The sequence below is a fragment of the Rhinichthys klamathensis genome, unplaced genomic scaffold (genome assembly GCF_029890125.1).
Source record: "Rhinichthys klamathensis goyatoka isolate OS25496 unplaced genomic scaffold, OSU_Roscu_1.1 h1tg000004l_1, whole genome shotgun sequence".
Taxonomy (NCBI): domain Eukaryota; kingdom Metazoa; phylum Chordata; class Actinopteri; order Cypriniformes; family Leuciscidae; genus Rhinichthys; species Rhinichthys klamathensis.
The window spans coordinates 4,955,675-4,974,531 of NW_026606557.1; the positions used below are offsets into that span (position 1 = coordinate 4,955,675).

At 43.6% G+C, this 18,857-nt stretch overlaps 2 protein-coding genes across 2 annotated transcripts in view; both read right to left on the reverse strand.

The window, feature by feature from the left end:
• Positions 1-18,857, reverse strand: part of LOC130085010 (adhesion G protein-coupled receptor E1) — a 180,854-nt gene that overhangs the window by 117,454 nt on the left and 44,543 nt on the right. The window lies entirely within an intron of this gene.
• On the reverse strand, positions 1,599-7,731 carry LOC130086178 (nuclear factor 7, brain). The gene is made up of 6 exons (XM_056252378.1): positions 7,124-7,731; positions 5,353-5,448; positions 5,039-5,269; positions 4,938-4,960; positions 3,617-3,735; positions 1,599-2,143 (listed from the first exon to the last, which is right to left on the reverse strand). The coding sequence occupies exons 1-6, from the start codon at positions 7,520-7,522 to the stop codon at positions 1,614-1,616; spliced, it is 1,398 nt and encodes a 465-aa protein (XP_056108353.1). The 5' UTR covers positions 7,523-7,731; the 3' UTR covers positions 1,599-1,613.

Here is an 18,857-nt window from a genome sequence, read left to right on the forward strand (position 1 = left end):
CACCCCTAAATGCATTGAAGCAACTGCCATGTGATTGGTTGATTAAATAATTGCATTAATGAGAAATTGAACAGGTGTTCCTAATCCTTTAGGTGAGTGTAGATTCCCTAGCACGTTTCACAAAAGGGTTGACATTTAAATTAATATGTTCTATATATTGTATAACATTTTGGATGGATTTGCCCAACAACCAGTATACAAAAAATCCTTTCTTTCTGCTCAAATCATGCAGCTTAAATAACATATTTTTTTTAGTTTTGGGACAATATTAAAGGATTAGTTCACCTCAAAATGAAAATTTCCTGATAATTTACTCACCCCAATGCCATCCAAGATGTTCATATCTTTCTTTCTTTAGTGGAAAAGAAATTAAGTTTTTAGAGGAAAACATTTCAGGATTTTTCTCCACACTATGAACTTCAAGCGCAACCAACATGTTGAAGTCCAAATCAATGCAGTTTCAAAGGGCTATGAAGTGCTTCAAACAGCTCTGCAGGTTCCCAGCTGAGGAATAGGGTCTTCTCTAGCGAAACGACTGGTCATTTAAAAATAAAAAAATAAACATTTATATACTTTTTAACCACAATTGTTCATCTTGTGCTGGTCGGCGACGCCAGGCATTACGTCATCACGTTGGAATGGCATTGGGGTGAGTAAATTATCCGGAATTTTTCATTTTGAGGTGAACTAATCCTTTAATTTTGCATCTAAAATAACTGTTGAACTTAAAGGGATAGTTCACCCAAAAATGAAAATTAGCCCATGATTTACTCAAACCGAAGCTAGGTGTATATAACATTCTTCTTTCAGGCGAATACAATCGGAGTTATATTAAAAATTGTCCTGGCTTTTCCAAGCTTTAATATAATGTATAATATATTTTAATATAACTCAGATTGTATTCATCTGAAAGAAGAATGTCATATACACCTAGGATGGCTTTAGGGTGAGTAAATCATGGGCTAAGTTTCGTTTTTGGGTGAACTATCCCTTTAATTATCATACATAATTTTTTTTAAAAAAAATTGTCTTTTGGAAGTTGCATTTAAAATCCATTTGGATCAAAAATCTGCGAGGACAAGTGCCTCCTCAATCACTGGGATAATCACTGACAGATTCAGAAAACAATGTGCATTTGTTTGAATGTTTTTTAATAGCAATAAAGATAAGCTTGCACATTAATGTGTAGAAATCAAAATTGTAAGTCAAGGTCACAGGCACATTAAGGACATGTTTACACAACAGCAATGTGAGAAGTTTTTCTTTCACGCTTTTCAAAAACATGCACTTTGAAACCCCCAAAAAGTCCCCCGCCCCCGTTTATGTAAATGAACGGCCAAAACACATAAACAGTTTTTCATAGTTGAAAACTGTGTCGTGTAAACAGCCCCTTAGAGAACCTTTTGGGCTACTTTGTACAATACCAATACCATGCAGTGTGCATCTATTTAATATAAGTGTAGTGTACTACTAAGAGGTTATGTTACCCTACTGTCAGCTTTAGCTCAAACAGTAGAGCATGGCAAGATCAAGGGTAGATCAAATGTGTACAAATGTGTATTTTCACAGTATATATTTTCAAAATTATAATTTCTCTATTTTAAATGATACTTTCATAAAGACACCAACACAGGCTTGGATAGAATTCGCAAAGGATGCTTGCTTTGCGTGTAAAAGTATGGCAATAACCTTTCTGTAAAGACCTGTTTGAAAGTGTATATAATTTCCTGACATGAAGGCTTTAAAAAAATCACCTCCCCTCTGTCCCAGTTCAGCTGAACCAAGACCCTCTGCAGTTTGTCCTCCACTTTTAGAGATGTTGGGGGTGATGCCATAGCCCTGTATTGCCCATCACGAAGGCAGATGGTCCAGAAGCCATTCTCTGGTCTCGCAGGTACTTCCTGATCTCTCTTCACACGCTCGCTGGCCAAGCCCAGGATCCAGTCCTCGTTGTCACCAACCTCGACCTCCCAGCTGTGGCTTGCTGAGTTAAAGCCAGTGCAACCCAGCACCTCTGCGCTGATGTGGAAACGCTCAGGGTTACTGGGGAGCCCTTGGTTTGGGATGCTATAGTGGAGACTGGTGAGGTCATCGGAGAGCGTCAAGCAAGGGTGGGCTGTGTTTGGGTCCAGAATTATTGGGGCTGACGAAAGAAGACAGATGTTGAAAACATACAGTGAGCATGTTTACATATACACTGATATGCTGATAACTCCCAAAATTAGCTTGATTGAATTAACCAATTGTCCAGGCAACGCAACTAAAGTGCGTTTACAAGACTTTATTAAAAAATGAGGTTATTAGTGACATTAAAAAAAACAATCATTCATGTATCTGACTCGGAGTATTCCATTTGTTATGTGATAATTGATGTTAAATAAACAGAAGTTTCACTGTACGCTTCACTCGCACACACACACACACACACACACACACACATTTGATTTGGCACAGGTTTTACGCCGGATGTTCTTCTTGACACAACCCAGACAAAAACACGTTCACACTCACAGTGTCACAAACACACACTTCTATGACAGTTTGGCATATCCAAACCATCTGACCTGCATGTCTTTGGACTGTTGGAGAAACCGGAGCAGCCGGAAGACATATATATAGTACCTTTTGAAAACCCAGTCATCTTTTTTGTTTTGGCATTTTCAAAACCATGATTTGGATTTGTTAAAATTGGCATTGTGAAACTTGACTGGCCTTTATTCGCCAGAATAATTTACCCTACTAATACATGAAATGCTCAACACTTGGCGTTTTATTTGTCATTTACAGGTTGTTGTTTTTTTGTGTCATTATATACTTTTCAATTATTAACCGATGCGGGAACACACATAATCTCTGCATTTGGTTCTGTTCAAATCATGTAGGCTAAATGACATATTTTGGCTTTAAAACAGAGTAATTCAATAAAGTGGAGAACTTATAGAGGACACTATACATTTTGCACCTTTGCACCATCCACCTTTACTAGTTTGGAATTTAATACTTTGATTGAAAGTTTTGAGTCCAAGTTTATTTATTTTTTATATTGTTTTATCATGATTCAAACCATTCTTTCTTTGAATAATTGTATTGTGGTTTGATTAAAGTTTAATATGACATCACAAAATGATGTTTTATTAACAAAGTTCGGGAGGAGCACGTTCAGATAATTAAACCTAATTAAACACACGTGGAGCACATTCAGATAATCAAACCTAATTAGACACGAGTGGTGCTTAATCAACGAGTTAAGCGCTGTGTATATATACAGCAAACTTACCTCCGTTCATTGACAGTTTAACAGCATCCCTCCACCACCCCATCTCCTCACTTATAGTCCTAATACTCTTACAACAACGGGGGGAGTACTCTGGGTTCGGGCAAAATTCCGAGCTCGGAGCCCTCCCCCCGGACAGCACGCCAAATACGCATAATCTTTACTCTGTTTAATTGATGTAAGTGTGAACTCGTGAAATCCCAATATGCAGTATGTGGTCCTATCAGCCATGATATGATCAACCTAGCTTTAGATACTTATAACTATGCAGCAAAATAAATTGACTACATCAACCCTTCAAAATAAACCAACACATGTCATTTACTTTAAAGAGGTACTTACTGTAAGGTGCAACTGCCTGCATGCTCTCCCAGACCTTGTACTTTAGATTCCCAAGATACTTAGATTCATCCAACAAATATCCAGACATGCATTCTGGATCCTGCAATGTGCTCCATGTTCTGCAAAAAAAGAATAATAATAATATCATACATATACTGAATATACTTTAAAGAGTAAGTTGCATTGACAATTAGCCTGGTTAAAACCAGACCATCTCAGTTGTAACTGAGTTATGGTCTGGTAAAGCGTCATAGACAAATCATTTCCAGAGGGGCGTCACCAACGGACGTCGCCGATAGACCTAAACCCAATCAGAGCGATGAAGGAGATGACGTATGCAGAGCGGCGGAGAAACATCTCCGAGTGTTGTTCTTTGCTCGGTTTTTAACAAAAGGGAAACGTTCAAATCGCTTAAAACAGACGCGATAGCTGATTCGAACGAGTGATGTTCGATGGCGGCATCCATCTTTGTAATGTAGGCTACAAAATCTGCTTCAAAATCCCAGCGCTGTCGTCATCGTGTAAAGCCCGCCCCAACGTTTCTGATTGGTGCCGCGATTTCGGCGGATTGGAAATGAGTTTGAATGAGCTCTTTGCCAGACTAACTTTCAGAGCAAATCTAAATTTGCCGGAAGTTGTCTGGGTTTTCCCAGGCTAATTGACAATACAAGATCTTGACCAAAAATGTATGCACCTCTTGATGAAAGTAGCCTCACAACATTAATTTCCTCAAGAAGTTCATCGATTTTTGGTCAAGATCTTGTATTGTCAATGCAAGAGTCCGGCACTCTGTAAAGTCTCCTCCAGCACATGCCAAAGACTTTCAGTGAATTTAAGTTCTGGACTCATGTGCCAATTAATGTGTGAAAATGATTCTTCATGCTCCTCACAACCATTCTTTCACAATTTGAGCCTGATGAATCATTGTCATCCTGGAATAAGGCCATGATGTGTCTTCTTACATGGATGTTTAAGAAATGAAAAGCTACACACTCCATCAATTAGGGTTAGAAGAACTGATGCCAAACATATAACATGCTAGAAACATAATAATCACTGCAATAATGATCCAATCATAGACTCTCAAGCATGTATTGCCTATTTAAATCCAAACAGCAACTTTTTTTATATGTCTAATAGGTCACAGACTGGCAAGAATGACACAGAAAAATTGTTGTACTGTACATATGGTTCCCCCCGCAAACATTTTTAGGCTGCGACCCACAAGTTTCGCAGAACCACTGAATTAAGCAATAATAAAAACAAAAAAGGAGAAAGCAAAGGAAAAAAGTAACAAAAAGAAAGTCAGCGATATACTTACCCCTCTATTGTAGCTTTGAAGTTCTGTAAAAGATAAAGGTGAATGGATGAATGAACGAACGAACAAGAACATGTTATTCGAAAAGATGTAAAAATTCTCGCCTGCAGCAATGTTAAATCTTCAGCGTTCATGGTTTGCTCCATTGTCCTGATCATGTCTGTAAGAGATGATATCCTCCGTCCATTATCGTCGTCTCTGTTCTTCATTGCCGCGACCCGCCGCTCTTCCTCCTCCTTCAGTCCTGATAACCTGCGCTCTTCCTCCTCATACAGAAACTGATGAAGCTTGAGAAACTCATCCTTCATCTGTCTCTCAACCCGCTGAGCCTGATTCTAAGACAAATAACTGACATTGAAGAAATCTAGCGACTGACCTTCTGACAAAAGTCACTTATCTGATCAAACAAAATATTTACCTTAATGTGCTCCAAAGTAAAGGCTGAAGATTGTCTTGCTTTGTTGAATAATTCCAGCTTATGTTGCAGTATCTTCATGGCAGCACACATTTCATCCTGCAAAAGAAATATCTTTCTTTAAAGTAAAACTAAGGATATATTTCCCAATGTAATGTGCGCAAAACAGTGCTTCGGGAACAAGATTTCACTTTGGGCATCAAAATGAAAAGTTAATATGTTTATTTATTTCACTGTTCTAACAATGCCTTATTATTGCCCAGTTTCACAGACAAGGCTTAAAGGGTTAGTTCACCCAAAAATGAAAATTATCCCATAATTTATCCCACTTTCAGCCAAACACATTCAGAGTTATATTAAAGGAGCTGTATGTAAGATTGTGGCCAAAACTAGTACTGCAATCACTGTCAAATTACTGTAGAGTGGTGTATCCCCTCCCCCTCCTCCCTGACTCGAGGTTGCCAGATCGGCTGCAGGATCCAGCAGGAACGTGACGAGCTGCAGCTGTGGTAACTAGAGCAGAGCTGGCAACCTGGATGCCGCAACACTACTGACTTCGTGATTGGTAGATAGGTGGAGGGTGGAGCATCAGACCAAAACACAACATGACAACATCAACATCAGTTGAGGGCTGCAACTGCACTTTTTAAATGACAATATCCTGGCCAGACTACTGTTGTCAGTGATATAAGTATTTGAAATGTACATGATTTCTTAATGTCTAGTGACATTTCAGGGCCATTTTATGATTCATTGAAATAAATTTCTTACATACAGCTCCTTTAACATGCGTCGGGTCAGAGGTCGCTCTTCGTCCGGAACTAGACTCGTATACGGCCGTTACCAGAAGCCAGTGTTTATAGTTACACAAACGCAGCGCTTCGCTTCAGAAGGCCTTTATTACCCCCCTGGAGCAGTATATATTACTTTTATGATGGATGGATGCACTTTTTAGGTCAAAATATCAGGCTCCATTAACTCCCATTATAAATATTTTTTTTTAAAATATAAATCTGATTGTGTTTGGCTGAATGAAAAAAAGTCATATACACCTAGAATGGCTTGAGAGTGAGTAAATAATGGGATAATTTTCATTTTTGGGTGAACTAACCCTTTAAATCCAGTCCCAGGTTAAAATGCATGTTGGAGCTGAAAGTTAACAGTTAGCTGAAAGTGAATTGCACTGGAACATTTTAATAAGTCAGTCCCATTGTTTTGTCTCAAGATGCACACCTGTAATGTTTTTGTCTAAAGCAAGTTTATAAAAGCTACTTAAATGTCATAATTTAACTAAGACCTAATTCTGACTCAATCTAAGCCCTGTCTGTGAAACTAGGCCTATATGGTTTGTTGCATTTGCATTTAGCATTGTGTATTTTTTCAGAACAGACCTACAACCCACTAGATGAGAACAACCAGTGCAGAAAAACTATACGAACAACTGAAGCACTTTTTCAATACAAACTTCTCCTTCCAGCACTAGCCTAATCCAACGGTGCAAGTACACTTTGAAAGATTTATGTCACATTTTGGATGGAGTTGATCACATTTTCCCAGAATACAATGGGACGCATATGCCACAATGGGAGCTCGAACAAGGGGAATGAAGAAGGTGTTGTTTGAAAGCCTGCCATGATCTTTTTGGCCGAACACTGTGATAATGTCAAAGCAAACTTGATAAACAGCATTCTTATGCCCTGCTACTGTAAATCTTGAGAACGGCAACACAATGTTACACAGTGCGTCGAAACAATGTGGCTCTGTCAAACTCTACCTTGCAGTCCAGAGCCGCCTCTTCCGTGGGAGAGCAGTCGTGACCTTTGTGCATTTTTGAGGCTTGGCACACCACGCAGATAGGCTCCTGATCCACCAGACAGAAGAGTTTGAGCTTTTCCCCATGTCTCCAGCACAGGGTGTTTGATCCAGATGCACTGCCCTGGCCTTTCCCCAGCTGAAAAGCTTCACACAGGTTTTTGAGGGCCCGGTTTGAAAGAGGGCTTTTCTTGGAGGCTTTTCTCCTGCAGACGGGGCAGTTGCGAAAGACTGCGCTCTCCCAGAAGTGCTCCAGACAGCTCCTGCAGAAACTGTGGCTACATGGCAAAAGCACCGGATCCTTGAAGATGTCGCAGCACACGGGACAGGAGAGGTCCTCTTCGGGAAGGTTTGCAGACATGTCCTTTAGCAGGTACCACTTTCTTTGGGTTTTAAGAGGAGGGCTTGTTGTCTGCGTTAGACATCTCAGCAGAAGCTTTACAGGTGTTCTGGTTTCATGGAGCACAGCGCTGATAATGTGTCTGTCTTGACATGCAACAGTAGAGAGGGAGGGGTCTGAGCACACTGAACTAGTAAAACTAGAAGTGATTGTTGAATGATAGAGAGATGGTGGTAGTTGATCCTCTTCCTACAGCCCGTTCCTGTAGTCTAATTCAAATAGTAGGTGGGGTTTCACCATTTAAGTTCTGCTGCCCATACATCGCAATAAATCCATTATTAATATATACACAATAAGGTTCCAAAAGGGGGTTTTCACAGCGATGCCATAGAAGAATGGTACCCCCAAAAAAACTTTTATTGAAAAGAACAATTAGTGTAAGTCTTCCACTATCCAATACAACTTTAACATAACATAACATAACATACAACCGAGGATGTTAAAGGCTCTTCATGGAACCATTGATGCCAATGAAGAACTTTTAAATGATTATTGTGTATATGAATAGTTTATATTTATGCATTGTGACACACATGCAAATCTCATTAATGCAAAATAAATCTCTGTAATGCAAAACTACAATTCTAATTATTCAAATGTAATTGTATAATTTTTACATCAAATTATGCAATTGCTTTGTTTTACAATTTCTTTTCTTATCTGGAAAAAATGGCACTCAAACAAATCAATTAATCTTAACTTGGGTTTTCTGAGTAAGCAATGGATAGTATGTGAATAATACAGATTATTAGATTTTTATAAATAAGTTAAGACTAAGTTAAATAGTAATAGAAGACAGATTGTTTGTTTGTTTGTTTGTTTGTTTGTTTGTTTAGGTGTTGGTATTCTAGCAAAGCAAGATTAATCTGTGGGGTTCCTCAGGGGTCCATTCTTGGACCCTTACTATTTCATATTTATACAGTAGCCTATATAAATGACTTGTCAAATGTTTCAAATATTCTTACTCCAATAATGTTTGCAGAAGACATAACCTTAGTAGGCTACTCTCTCACTCAAATTTTAATTTATTGATTAAGAATGTAAATTATGGCCTAATCACATATGTTAATTGGTTTAATTTAAAGAAATTATCTTTAAATATAAAAAATATATATATTTTTGTTTTGGTGGTAAAAAATTATATCCTGGATTTATCCAAAGTTACAATTGAGTGTATTGAGGTGCCTCAAGTGTCAACTATAAAATTCCTGGGAGTTTTTGTTGATGAGAGCTTGAGTTCACAAGTTCACTACATGAAAAAAAAAAAAAAAAATCTACCAGTATAATAAGGAGGGTAAAGCATCTTGTTACGAGAATGTCTTCTTACTCTTAAAGCTCCAGTAGGGAGTTTTGAGAAAACGTTGACTTAGCCTGAAAATTTTAACAAGCACAACCTACAGGTCCCACCCCCTTGCTCTCTGCTGCGCTACAGCCCTCCCTCCACAGCTCGTCCTCCACAGCGGAGCCTGTCGTGAACGCGCAGGCTAGTAAACAGGGCCACTGATAACAGCGGATAAAAAGTTATATGGCACATTCACTAATAGGGACTAAACGTCAATAATATGCTTTACATTGACTATGGCCTGCCCATACTTTGACTACAAACTTGGTCCTCAAATCATTATGTATTTTCCAATAGCCTACATGTAACTTTATAACGTTGCACTCTTTTTATAAGTTATAAATAGCGAGTAAGATAACGTTAATATAACGGTAACTAACGTTACAGTATGTAAGTAATTATTCTAGCGATATATAATGCTAGATAAGGTGTGCTAGTACATGACAAGCCAGTGAATTAGCAGGTTTCAATTGTTGCTTAGCAGAGTGCGTGACATTTTATCTACATGTTATGCGGCTAGAGTTTTGACACCGAGTCAATGGGCTCTGTGTAATTCTTTCTTTTTCGCTTGTTTATTGTTACCAGTCTTTTTCCTTTTACCTCTTTGTTTTATGAGCAGGTGTCACTCGAGAATTGGCAGTTCTCTTACGAGAGTATCTCTCGTACTGCGTAATAGCTTTACGCTAGGGGAAAAACTCTTTTCCACGAGATATTGAAGCCAAAAATTGTCCTTAATTTTTTCTTTATTAATGTAAAACGCTTTGCAGCAGCAAGCAGACATAGGCGAAACAGCTCGCGCGCCTATTGGTTGCTCTTGCGGCAAATGCAGCAGCCTATCGAGAGAGACTCTGCGTGACGTAATGACCAATGGGGGCAATTCGCGCCCATATCGTCACGTCCCGCCAGAAAGGGCGTGGTCTCACCCTATAAATATGCTCGTTAGGCTGGTACAAGCTGATTTTTATCTCTTCAGCGACGCACACGCATCGCTGGACCCGGAGTGAGAAGCCGCGCCGTCGAAGCAAGCCTTTCAGCGGGACGAGCTCTGGAGTCGCTGGCCTCGCCGCCTTCAACTGCCGTACCTGCTGCGCTTTCCGGCGTTCTATATCCTTTTATACTCTGTGTATCTTTACTCTGCTGAGAGTGTTTGCTCGCTTACTTGACGTGACTCACACTTCTCTTCACAAAAGAGCTGCGTCTTTTTAAAGATGCCATCCTGTGGCTCGTGCCGCGCCCCGCTCAGCGACGGAGACCGGCACGTCATCTGTGTTTCCTGCCTGGGTGAGGATCACGCAGCTCTCGCGCTCGCTGACGGCGGATGCCCTCATTGCGAGCTTTTGCCTATGGTGACTCTGAGGACTCGCCTGGCATCATTCTCCGAGCCTTCACCACAGCCCGGCGTGGTGCCGCGCCGCAAGAAGCGCCGCGCCCAGCGCGCTCCCGAGCTTTCTCCAGCCCGCCAAAGCTCGCCGGTTCGCCCGCCAGCTTCGCCGGCTTCGCTCGAGTCGCTCACTGACGGACAACGGCCGCCGCCTGCCGCCGCGTCCGTCCACGAGTTCGATGAACCCACCGAGGCGTGTTCTCTTCTGGCATCCGATAGCGAGGATTGGGCGAGCTCCGTGGACCTCCCCTCCGCTAGCGTTTCCCGCCAGACCACTGGTAAGAGAACCGGCATTGAGACTGAGCTGATGCGTCTGCTCTCTCAGGCCGTGGAAAGCATCGGCCTCGATTGGGAGGCGCCCGCGAGTCGTCAAGGAAACGGGCCAGCATCAAGACCGCGAGCCCTAAAACCGCGGCTAGCTTTCTTTACGTTATAAGAAATCTACCCCGCCCCCCATGGGCGTGCGTCACCGGCAAATGAGAAAAGAGTGTGTTTTAGTCCCCGCCGAGGCCGGACTAATCTCCATTTCTCAAACATTTCTCAGCTCCTAGTTTGAGTGGCTGAAAATGTAATTATTGCAGCAATGAGCCTGTTGTATAACACGCACACCTGCATACAAACGCCGACACACACAAAACTGTGATGACGCTCTCTTATCTGCTTGCGCCAGTGTAGTTCTCCCTGTGGCCCAGTGGCGGAACCCGAAGCTTTCACGCGAGAGACCCGTGTTCGATCCCGGCTCTCGCAGCAGATAAAAGTTTAGTCTCGCCGCGGCCAGACTTCCACCGAAACTTTTCGCTCGTTCAGTTCCAGAAAATGCGACTGTTCCAGTGTATTTTGCAGTAAACAAGCTGGTACCACAGCCCGCTTGCCTGCACATAAAGGCCGTTTCCACGGCGACCCAGAAAAATCATGCAATCATTGTATTTCTGGTTTTCCGGCCACAGCCGATGGTGTTATAAGTGTAATAAAATGCTCACAGCCCAGTGTTTATTTCTACACACAAACACAGCCCGCCACGGTACAGGGCTCGCACAAATGAAATCGACGCATGTCAATTGTGCATTAAATGTAGTGAATGTGCCCACAACCCAGTGCCCACAAACACTACCACGGTTTCTGTAAAACGAAACCAACACAAGTCTTCCTAGCCTCCTAGGAAATCGACGGTGTTTCAGTCTCGCCGTGGCCAGACTTCCACTGAAATTTTCGCTCGTTCAGTTCCAGAAAATGTGACTGTTCCAGTGTATTTTGCAGTAAGCAAGCCAGTACCATGCCCGCTTGCCTGCACACAAATGCTGTTCCCACGGCGACCCAGATAAATCACATAAATGGTGTATTTTCTGGTATTCCGGCCACAGCCGATGGTGTTATGAGTGTATTGAAAATGCCTACAACCCAGGGCTCATTTCTACACACAAACACAGCCCGCAAAAATGCAGGGCTCGCACAAACAAAATCGCCTCATGTCGATTGTGCACTAAATGTAGTGAATGTGCCTACGTCTCAGTGCCCACAAACACTACACACCACATGTCCCACGGGTTCTGTGAAAACGAAACCAACACGCATTCAGTCAGCTCAGGCCGACGGTGTTTTTCAGTGCAGTAAATGTGCCCGCTGTCCTGCGCCCACATTCACTCACAGACATGTTAAGCCCCACGGGGCTCGCCCCGCTCTCTCTCCCTCAGCAAACTGCTATAAGGGTTTTGAGCGCGGCCAGGCTGCCCGCCGCGATCGGCGCGCCCCCCGCCTCACACACTGTAAACACAGTGTCTGCGTTACAGCACGCCGGAGCTCTCTTGCCGTCACTATGTCTCGGCCAGAGCCCAGATCTCATTCTACCCCTAGCTATTCACGCGAAAGTGTGGGCACAGCTTCCTGGGGTATCAGAATGGGTGCTGAACACTATAAAAAGAGGCTATTCGCTACAGTTCGCTCGACGTCCCCGCCGTTATATGGCGCGCGTCGAGACGACGGTGGAAAACGAAGTATCTCATCTACTTCGAGCCGAGATAGCGAAACTACTGAGCAAAGGCGCTATAGAACCTTTATCTCAAGCTCAGAGCAAAGGGGGCCTACACAGCAGATATTTTCTGGTACCGAAAAAAGATGGAGGTCTCAGACCCATTTTAGATCTGCGACAGCTGAACAGAGCGCTTGTGAAGCGCCAGTTCAGAATGCTTACGACCAGGAAAATCCTCGCGCAAGTGCGCCACGGGGACTGGTTTATGTCAATAGATCTGAAAGACGCCTATTTCCAAATACAAATAGCGTCCCATCACAGGCGATTCTTGAGATTCGCTTTCGAGGGCCAGGCATACCAATACACAGTCCTGCCGTTCGGCCTGTCCCTAGCACCTCGTAAATTCACGAAGTGCATGGACGCGGCGCTCGCACCCCTGAGACTTCAGGGCATGCGAGTCCTGAACTACTTGGACGATTGGCTGATTCTAGCTCGATCACGATCGGAGCTCATAGAACACAGGGCCGCATTACTCGAGCACCTCGAGGAGCTGGGCCTCACAGTCAATTGGGCGAAGAGCTCACTGTCTCCCGGTCAGAAAATTTCCTTTCTGGGAACAGTGTTAGACTCGCTATCCATGACGGCACGCCTGTCACCAGAGCGCGGACTAAATATTCAGCGCGTCGCGAAATCCTTCCGCCACGGCTCGATAGTTCCGCTCAAAAGGTTTCAGAAAATGCTGGGGCTGATGGCCTCAGCGGCCTCTGTACTCCAGTGGGGCTTGCTTCGCATGCGCCCACTGCAGATGTGGCTGAAAGCGCAGGTTCCACCCAGGGCATGGACAGCGGGTCTGTTTCGCCTCAGGGTCAACCTACAGTGTGTTTCAGCTCTGGAACCTTGGAAAATAACCGACTGGTATCAGTCAGGTGTGAGTCTGGGGACCGCTTCGAGTGTGAAGGTGGTGTCTACGAACGCCTCCACCTCGGGGTGGGGAGCGCTGCTTGAGGGCAGACCGCTAGCTGGCCTGTGGTCAGAACGGGAAAAGCTCCTTCACATAAACTGCTTGGAGATGATAGCAGTCGACAAAGCGCTACGGCGTTTTTGTCCCCAGATAACAGGCCACCACGTCTTGGTCCGGTCGGACAACATGTCAGTGGTGGCATACATAAATCGCCAGGGCGGCGTCAGGTCACGAAACCTTCACAGGCTGACGGAACGCCTCCTGGTCTGGGCTCAGCACGGCCTGCTCTCACTGAGAGCAGCGCACGTGCCTGGTCACCTGAATGTGGGACCAGACAGACTGTCCAGGAACAATGTTCCAGCAGGGGAATGGTCGCTGCACCCGCAGACGGTCCAGCTGCTGTGGAAAACGTTCGGCAAAGCACAGGTGGACCTATTCGCGTCCCACGAAAACGCTCATTGCCCGGAGTTTTTCTCGAAAAGCAAGGACGCGCTGGCTCATGTTTGGCCCCGCTGCCCCCTATATGCTTTTCCTCCTGTCTCGCTCCTGCCTCAGGTGTTGGAACGAATCAGGGAGAACGGTTGCCCAGTGCTGCTCGTAGCTCCGCTCTGGACAAACCAGACGTGGTTCCCTGCCCTGATGCAGCTGACCAGCACTGCCCCATGGCCTGTACCATTGAGGAGAGACCTCCTCTCTCAGGCAGAGGGCTCGATTTGGCACCCTCGCCCGGAGTTGTGGTCCCTGCACGCATGGGCCATCAACGGGTACCCGCTAGCCTCCTAGAAGGAGTGTTAAACACGATCGCGCAGGCTAGAGCTCCGTCTACCAGGCGGCTCTACTCCTCGAAATGGTCTGTTTTCTCTGCATGGTGTCAAGCCCAGAGCTTTTCACCTGTGGAATGCGGGGTTTCGGAAGTGCTTCCTTCCTTCAAGAGCTACTGGATAAGGGCAGGACCCCATCCACGCTCAAAGTATATGTGGCGGCCATAGCAACGTTTGCAAAACCGGTGTCTGGCCAGTCGCTGGGGAAAAACGACTTAGTCGTGCGTTTCCTTAGGGGAGCTCGGAGGCTGAACCCTCCCAGGCCCCCTTCAGTCCCGACGTGGGACCTTTCCACGGTCCTGGAGGCCATGAAAGGCGCCCCGTTCGAGCCAATCCAGCTGGTGGACATGAAACACCTGTCGTTCAAAACAGTGTTTCTCATGGCTCTCGCTTCAGTGAAGCGCATAGGGGACTTGCAGGCGTTTTCAGTAAGCGCGTCGTGTATGGAGTTTGGACCTAATGACTCGAAGGTCATTCTCAAACCTAAGCACAGGTATGTCCCGAAATCCCTCAATACACCGTTTAGGGCCCAGGTAATTTCCCTGTCTGCCCTTCCAGTTCTCAGTGAGGAGGAGGACGCGAGTCTCCTTTGCCCCGTCAGGGCATTGAGAGCTTATGTGTCACGCTCGTCTGTTTTCAGACAGACGGAGCAGCTTTTCGTTTTGTTTGGCGGGCGTTCCAAGGGACTCGCCGCCTCAAAACAGAGCCTATCCAGATGGATAGTGGATGCCATTGCGCTCGCTTACTCTGCAAAGGGCCTACAGTGCCCCTTGGGTGTCAGAGCGCACTCCACGAGAGGCGTGGCCTCTTCGTGGGCTTGGTCGAGCGGGGTTTCCCTCCAAGATATCTGTACGGCCGCGGGCTGGGCCTCGCCGTCTACATTTATAAAATACTATAACCTGGAGGTACCCGCCTTACAAGCTAAGCTTTTGGCGGTCTAAAATTCAGTGCTATCTGCCCCGCTGTGCGGCCCAGATGCTGAGTTTACTGCAGCCCCATGAGTGTTGACACACGTATGGCCACCCAGTTCAGGCTGAAAGCTTTCACCCTGGCTGCGCGTTTTATTGTCATATGATAGCCCCGCTGGGTGCTTTTTTGTAGGGAATGACGCTTCCAGCCTCTCTTCCTCCACTCTATGTGAGTTTATGGTGATTATGCACTACATGAGCCCTGGGCTTCGGCCCTTGGGACTTTGGTGTTGGATCCCTGTACGCACGGCGTGTTGCATTGTGTTCCCCTAGCGTAAAGCTATTACGCAGTACGAGAGATACTCTCGTACGAGAACGTACTCGGTTACTAACGTAACCTCGGTTCTCTCTAGAGAGGGAACGAGTACTGCATATCTTGCCGTGCTTGGAATACGCTCTGGTTCGCTTCAGCGATAAAAACCAGCTTGTACCAGCCTAACGAGCATATTTATAGGGTGAGACCACGCCCTTTCTGGCGGGACGTGACGATATGGGCGCGAATTGCCCCCATTGGTCATTACGTCACGCAGAGTCTCTCTCGATAGGCTGCTGCATTTGCCGCAAGAGCAACCAATAGGCGCGCGAGCTGTTTCGCCTATGTCTGCTTGCTGCTGCAAAGCGTTTTACATTAATAAAAAATTAAGGATAATTTTTGGCTTCAATATCTCGTGGAAAAGAGTTTTTCCCCTATAGCGTAAAGCTATTACGCAGTACTCGTTCCCTCTCTAGAGAGAACTGAGGTTACGTTAGTAACCGAGTACGTTTAGGTTGTTTCTCCGTCATAAGCACAGCTGCAGCACGCCGGCAATCTTGAGTTTGAACGACGGCTCGCGCTCCGGCGCTCGCGCTGTGCAAGAGAGGGGTGTGATTAGCGCCTACACGAGCGTGACTGACACTGCTAAGACACTCCTACCGGCTCTGATTGGTTGTTTCTGACCGGGAGCGTGTATTTCTTGCAAATGGCAATAGGACCACTGGGAGGAGCCAGAGGAGCTTGATTTTTACACAGATTATCTGTCTCATATTCTACTGTCAGGACATAATGACAGTTTTAGCAAATACATGTGTTCAAAAGTTACCTACAGGAGCTTTAACTATAGTTTAATGTATCCATATCTCATATTGTAATATATAAAGTTTGGGCGAGCACTTTTAACATTTCACATAAAACAAAACCAAACCAAAAATCCTTCAGAAACATTTTGTTGGGATTGCAACCCGATCAAATGCATTTACTTCACCTGCTTTGTTATTTCAGAAACTTCAGGTACTGATTTCTCAAATGTGTGTTTTCGCTTATAATATATTCAAGTAGGTAACATTCCTGAGCAGTTTAAGATGTATTTTAAAGTAAATTCACAGGTTCACTGTAATTTAAGTGAACTATTTCTCTTTTCCTATATTTTTCAGACGTGTCTTTAATAGTCAGTGGTCCTTACAGAGAGTCGCCTATCCTCTCAGCATCCTACCCGGAGTCTCCATGAGCTCAAGGTCCTCCTTCTCTCCTCCAGCCTCGGTTGCCACAGCGATGACGTTATCTTGCGCCACACGTTCAGCCCAGTAACCGAGTTCAGAGGCGGGCGTTATTAGAGAGACGAGCAGAAAAAAGCAGCTCAATCCGTGAGTGTGCAGAAGACAGCCAGCCGTCGGTTCGGTCTCGACCCTCCTGCTGCACCATGCGCGAGATGTGCACCTGCAAGCCGGCCAGTGCGCCAACCAGATCGGAGCCAAGGTAAAATGCACAAATAAATTGTTTGAGAACGGACGGCTCAGATTGGGAAAATGCACGCGATGCCCTCCGAGGCGACTAATCCGCCTTTAAAGATTCATCCAGAATCATTCTGGCGCTTTCATCAGCTGCATGCAGGATTTAAAGACCCATTTGCCCAATCTGAACACATTGCGAAAAGACTGGGAGTGGAAACAACTCATTCATTGTACGATGGGGAATCAAACATTCGTTGTTTCCCCTTTTTATAATAGCGATAATCGATTATTACAGTTAGACTTTACCCTTCAGGGTAATTGATGGCAATGAGATTGAATATATATATATATATATATATATATATATATATATATATATATATATATATATATATATATTTATTTTTATGAGATTTAATTTTTTATGAGATTGAGATTGAAAATTGTTATAACACGGGTCAGTTGTAACAATTCCAATCTCTCCTATCAGGAACTAGTTACAAATCACCTGATTCACTGCGCGCAAGCTCAGTTTTGTTATTCCACATGTTATAAAGTAGAGCCCTGTGGCAGACACAGCACATGTTAGAGTGGATAAAACAATTTTGAGGTAAGAAAGTTACTTTTTTTGTTTTTGTTATGGGAATTTCTGCTTTGTAGTTAAACTCATCAAACTTTTATTGTGTTTATTGTGTGTCTGTGTAGATATTTTCCATGCAAGTTGTTAGTGCTAATGTTTTGCCTGTTAGCTGTAAGGTGAGCTAGTTCATGGCTACATGACTCCGGGTTAGTTGTAACAACAAGGAATTAATATTTAACTAAAAATGTATTATGGCCAATACTATAGACTGACAGTAACAACCGTGCTTACACAAATAGAGTGTTCAAGTTCAATTTATTATGGTCAATTACTATGTCAGAGTAACAACAGAGTCACACACACAAAGCAAGTTTCACAAAAGGTACATAACCACAGAGGTAATCAAGTAATTGCAAAACAAATGGCAAGCAATCGGCCTCCATAGAGTGTTTGGGGTGGTCCTTCTCAATGGAACCAATCAGGATCAGACCAATCAGGATCAGACCAATCAGGATCTCTGCTGGGTAGAGTGCAGGCCACACCTTCTTCTGCAACAGAACACTCAGAAACACACACATACTTTCTAAAAAAAACACACACACAATTTTCAAGTGTTCAATTGTATTATGGCCAATACTAACACTGTTTATTTGTAAGCATGTTTGTTACTGCCAATGTTTGTGTTCAATTTGTAATGGTCTATTACCATGACTGAGAGTGACAAACACACACACACATCAGTTAGATTGAAAATTCAGTGTTGAATAAAAACCTTTCAAAATACATTTTTAGTAAAAATCCTTATTTCATTATGTTACATATCACCCCGGTGGATATCATAATGTTACATCTCACCCCAGGGTATGTTACAACTAACCCAGACTATGGGGTGAATTGTAACATTTCACTCCTCGTGTTTGAAACTAAACCATGCATTTTCTGTTTGTGTTGCAAAGATAATAGCTATGTAATTTAATAGCAGACACTTGTAACTAGTTTGGATCTCATTTTGAACACACTGATTTCAAAGTACTTCAAGATATAGACAGAAAGGTCAAAATTGTTACAACCATCCCCGGTCTCCCCGCTATGGCAAATAAAATATTCTACTTTAGTATTTAATATTTTGCAAAAATAGGCTATTACATATTCATATAATATAGTTACATATGAATTCGAGACCTACATTGCTGAAAGAAAATAACATCACAGCTATTCCTCGGATTCATTTTTGGAACCCCTTGAAATTGACGTAATCCTGAAGATTCCAAACGTTCCAAACATAAATTGGAGATACTCCTTTAAAAAAAAAAAAAAAAATTATATATGTATTACGGTGACCGGGAGGGGACATGTTAGCCTATGTTAGGTTATAAGTGAAAGACACACTGAAGCGCATTCTTAAATTGAATGGGCTTTTTTTGTCGCACTTTTGCAAAAGTGATCATCAAAAAATGAAATGAAAAATGAAAACTCATGAAATGAAAAATCATAATGATGAAACTATTGTCCATGTCAATCTGAATAAAGGCAAATTCTGAATCTGAACTGCTTTTGTTGTTGTTGTTGT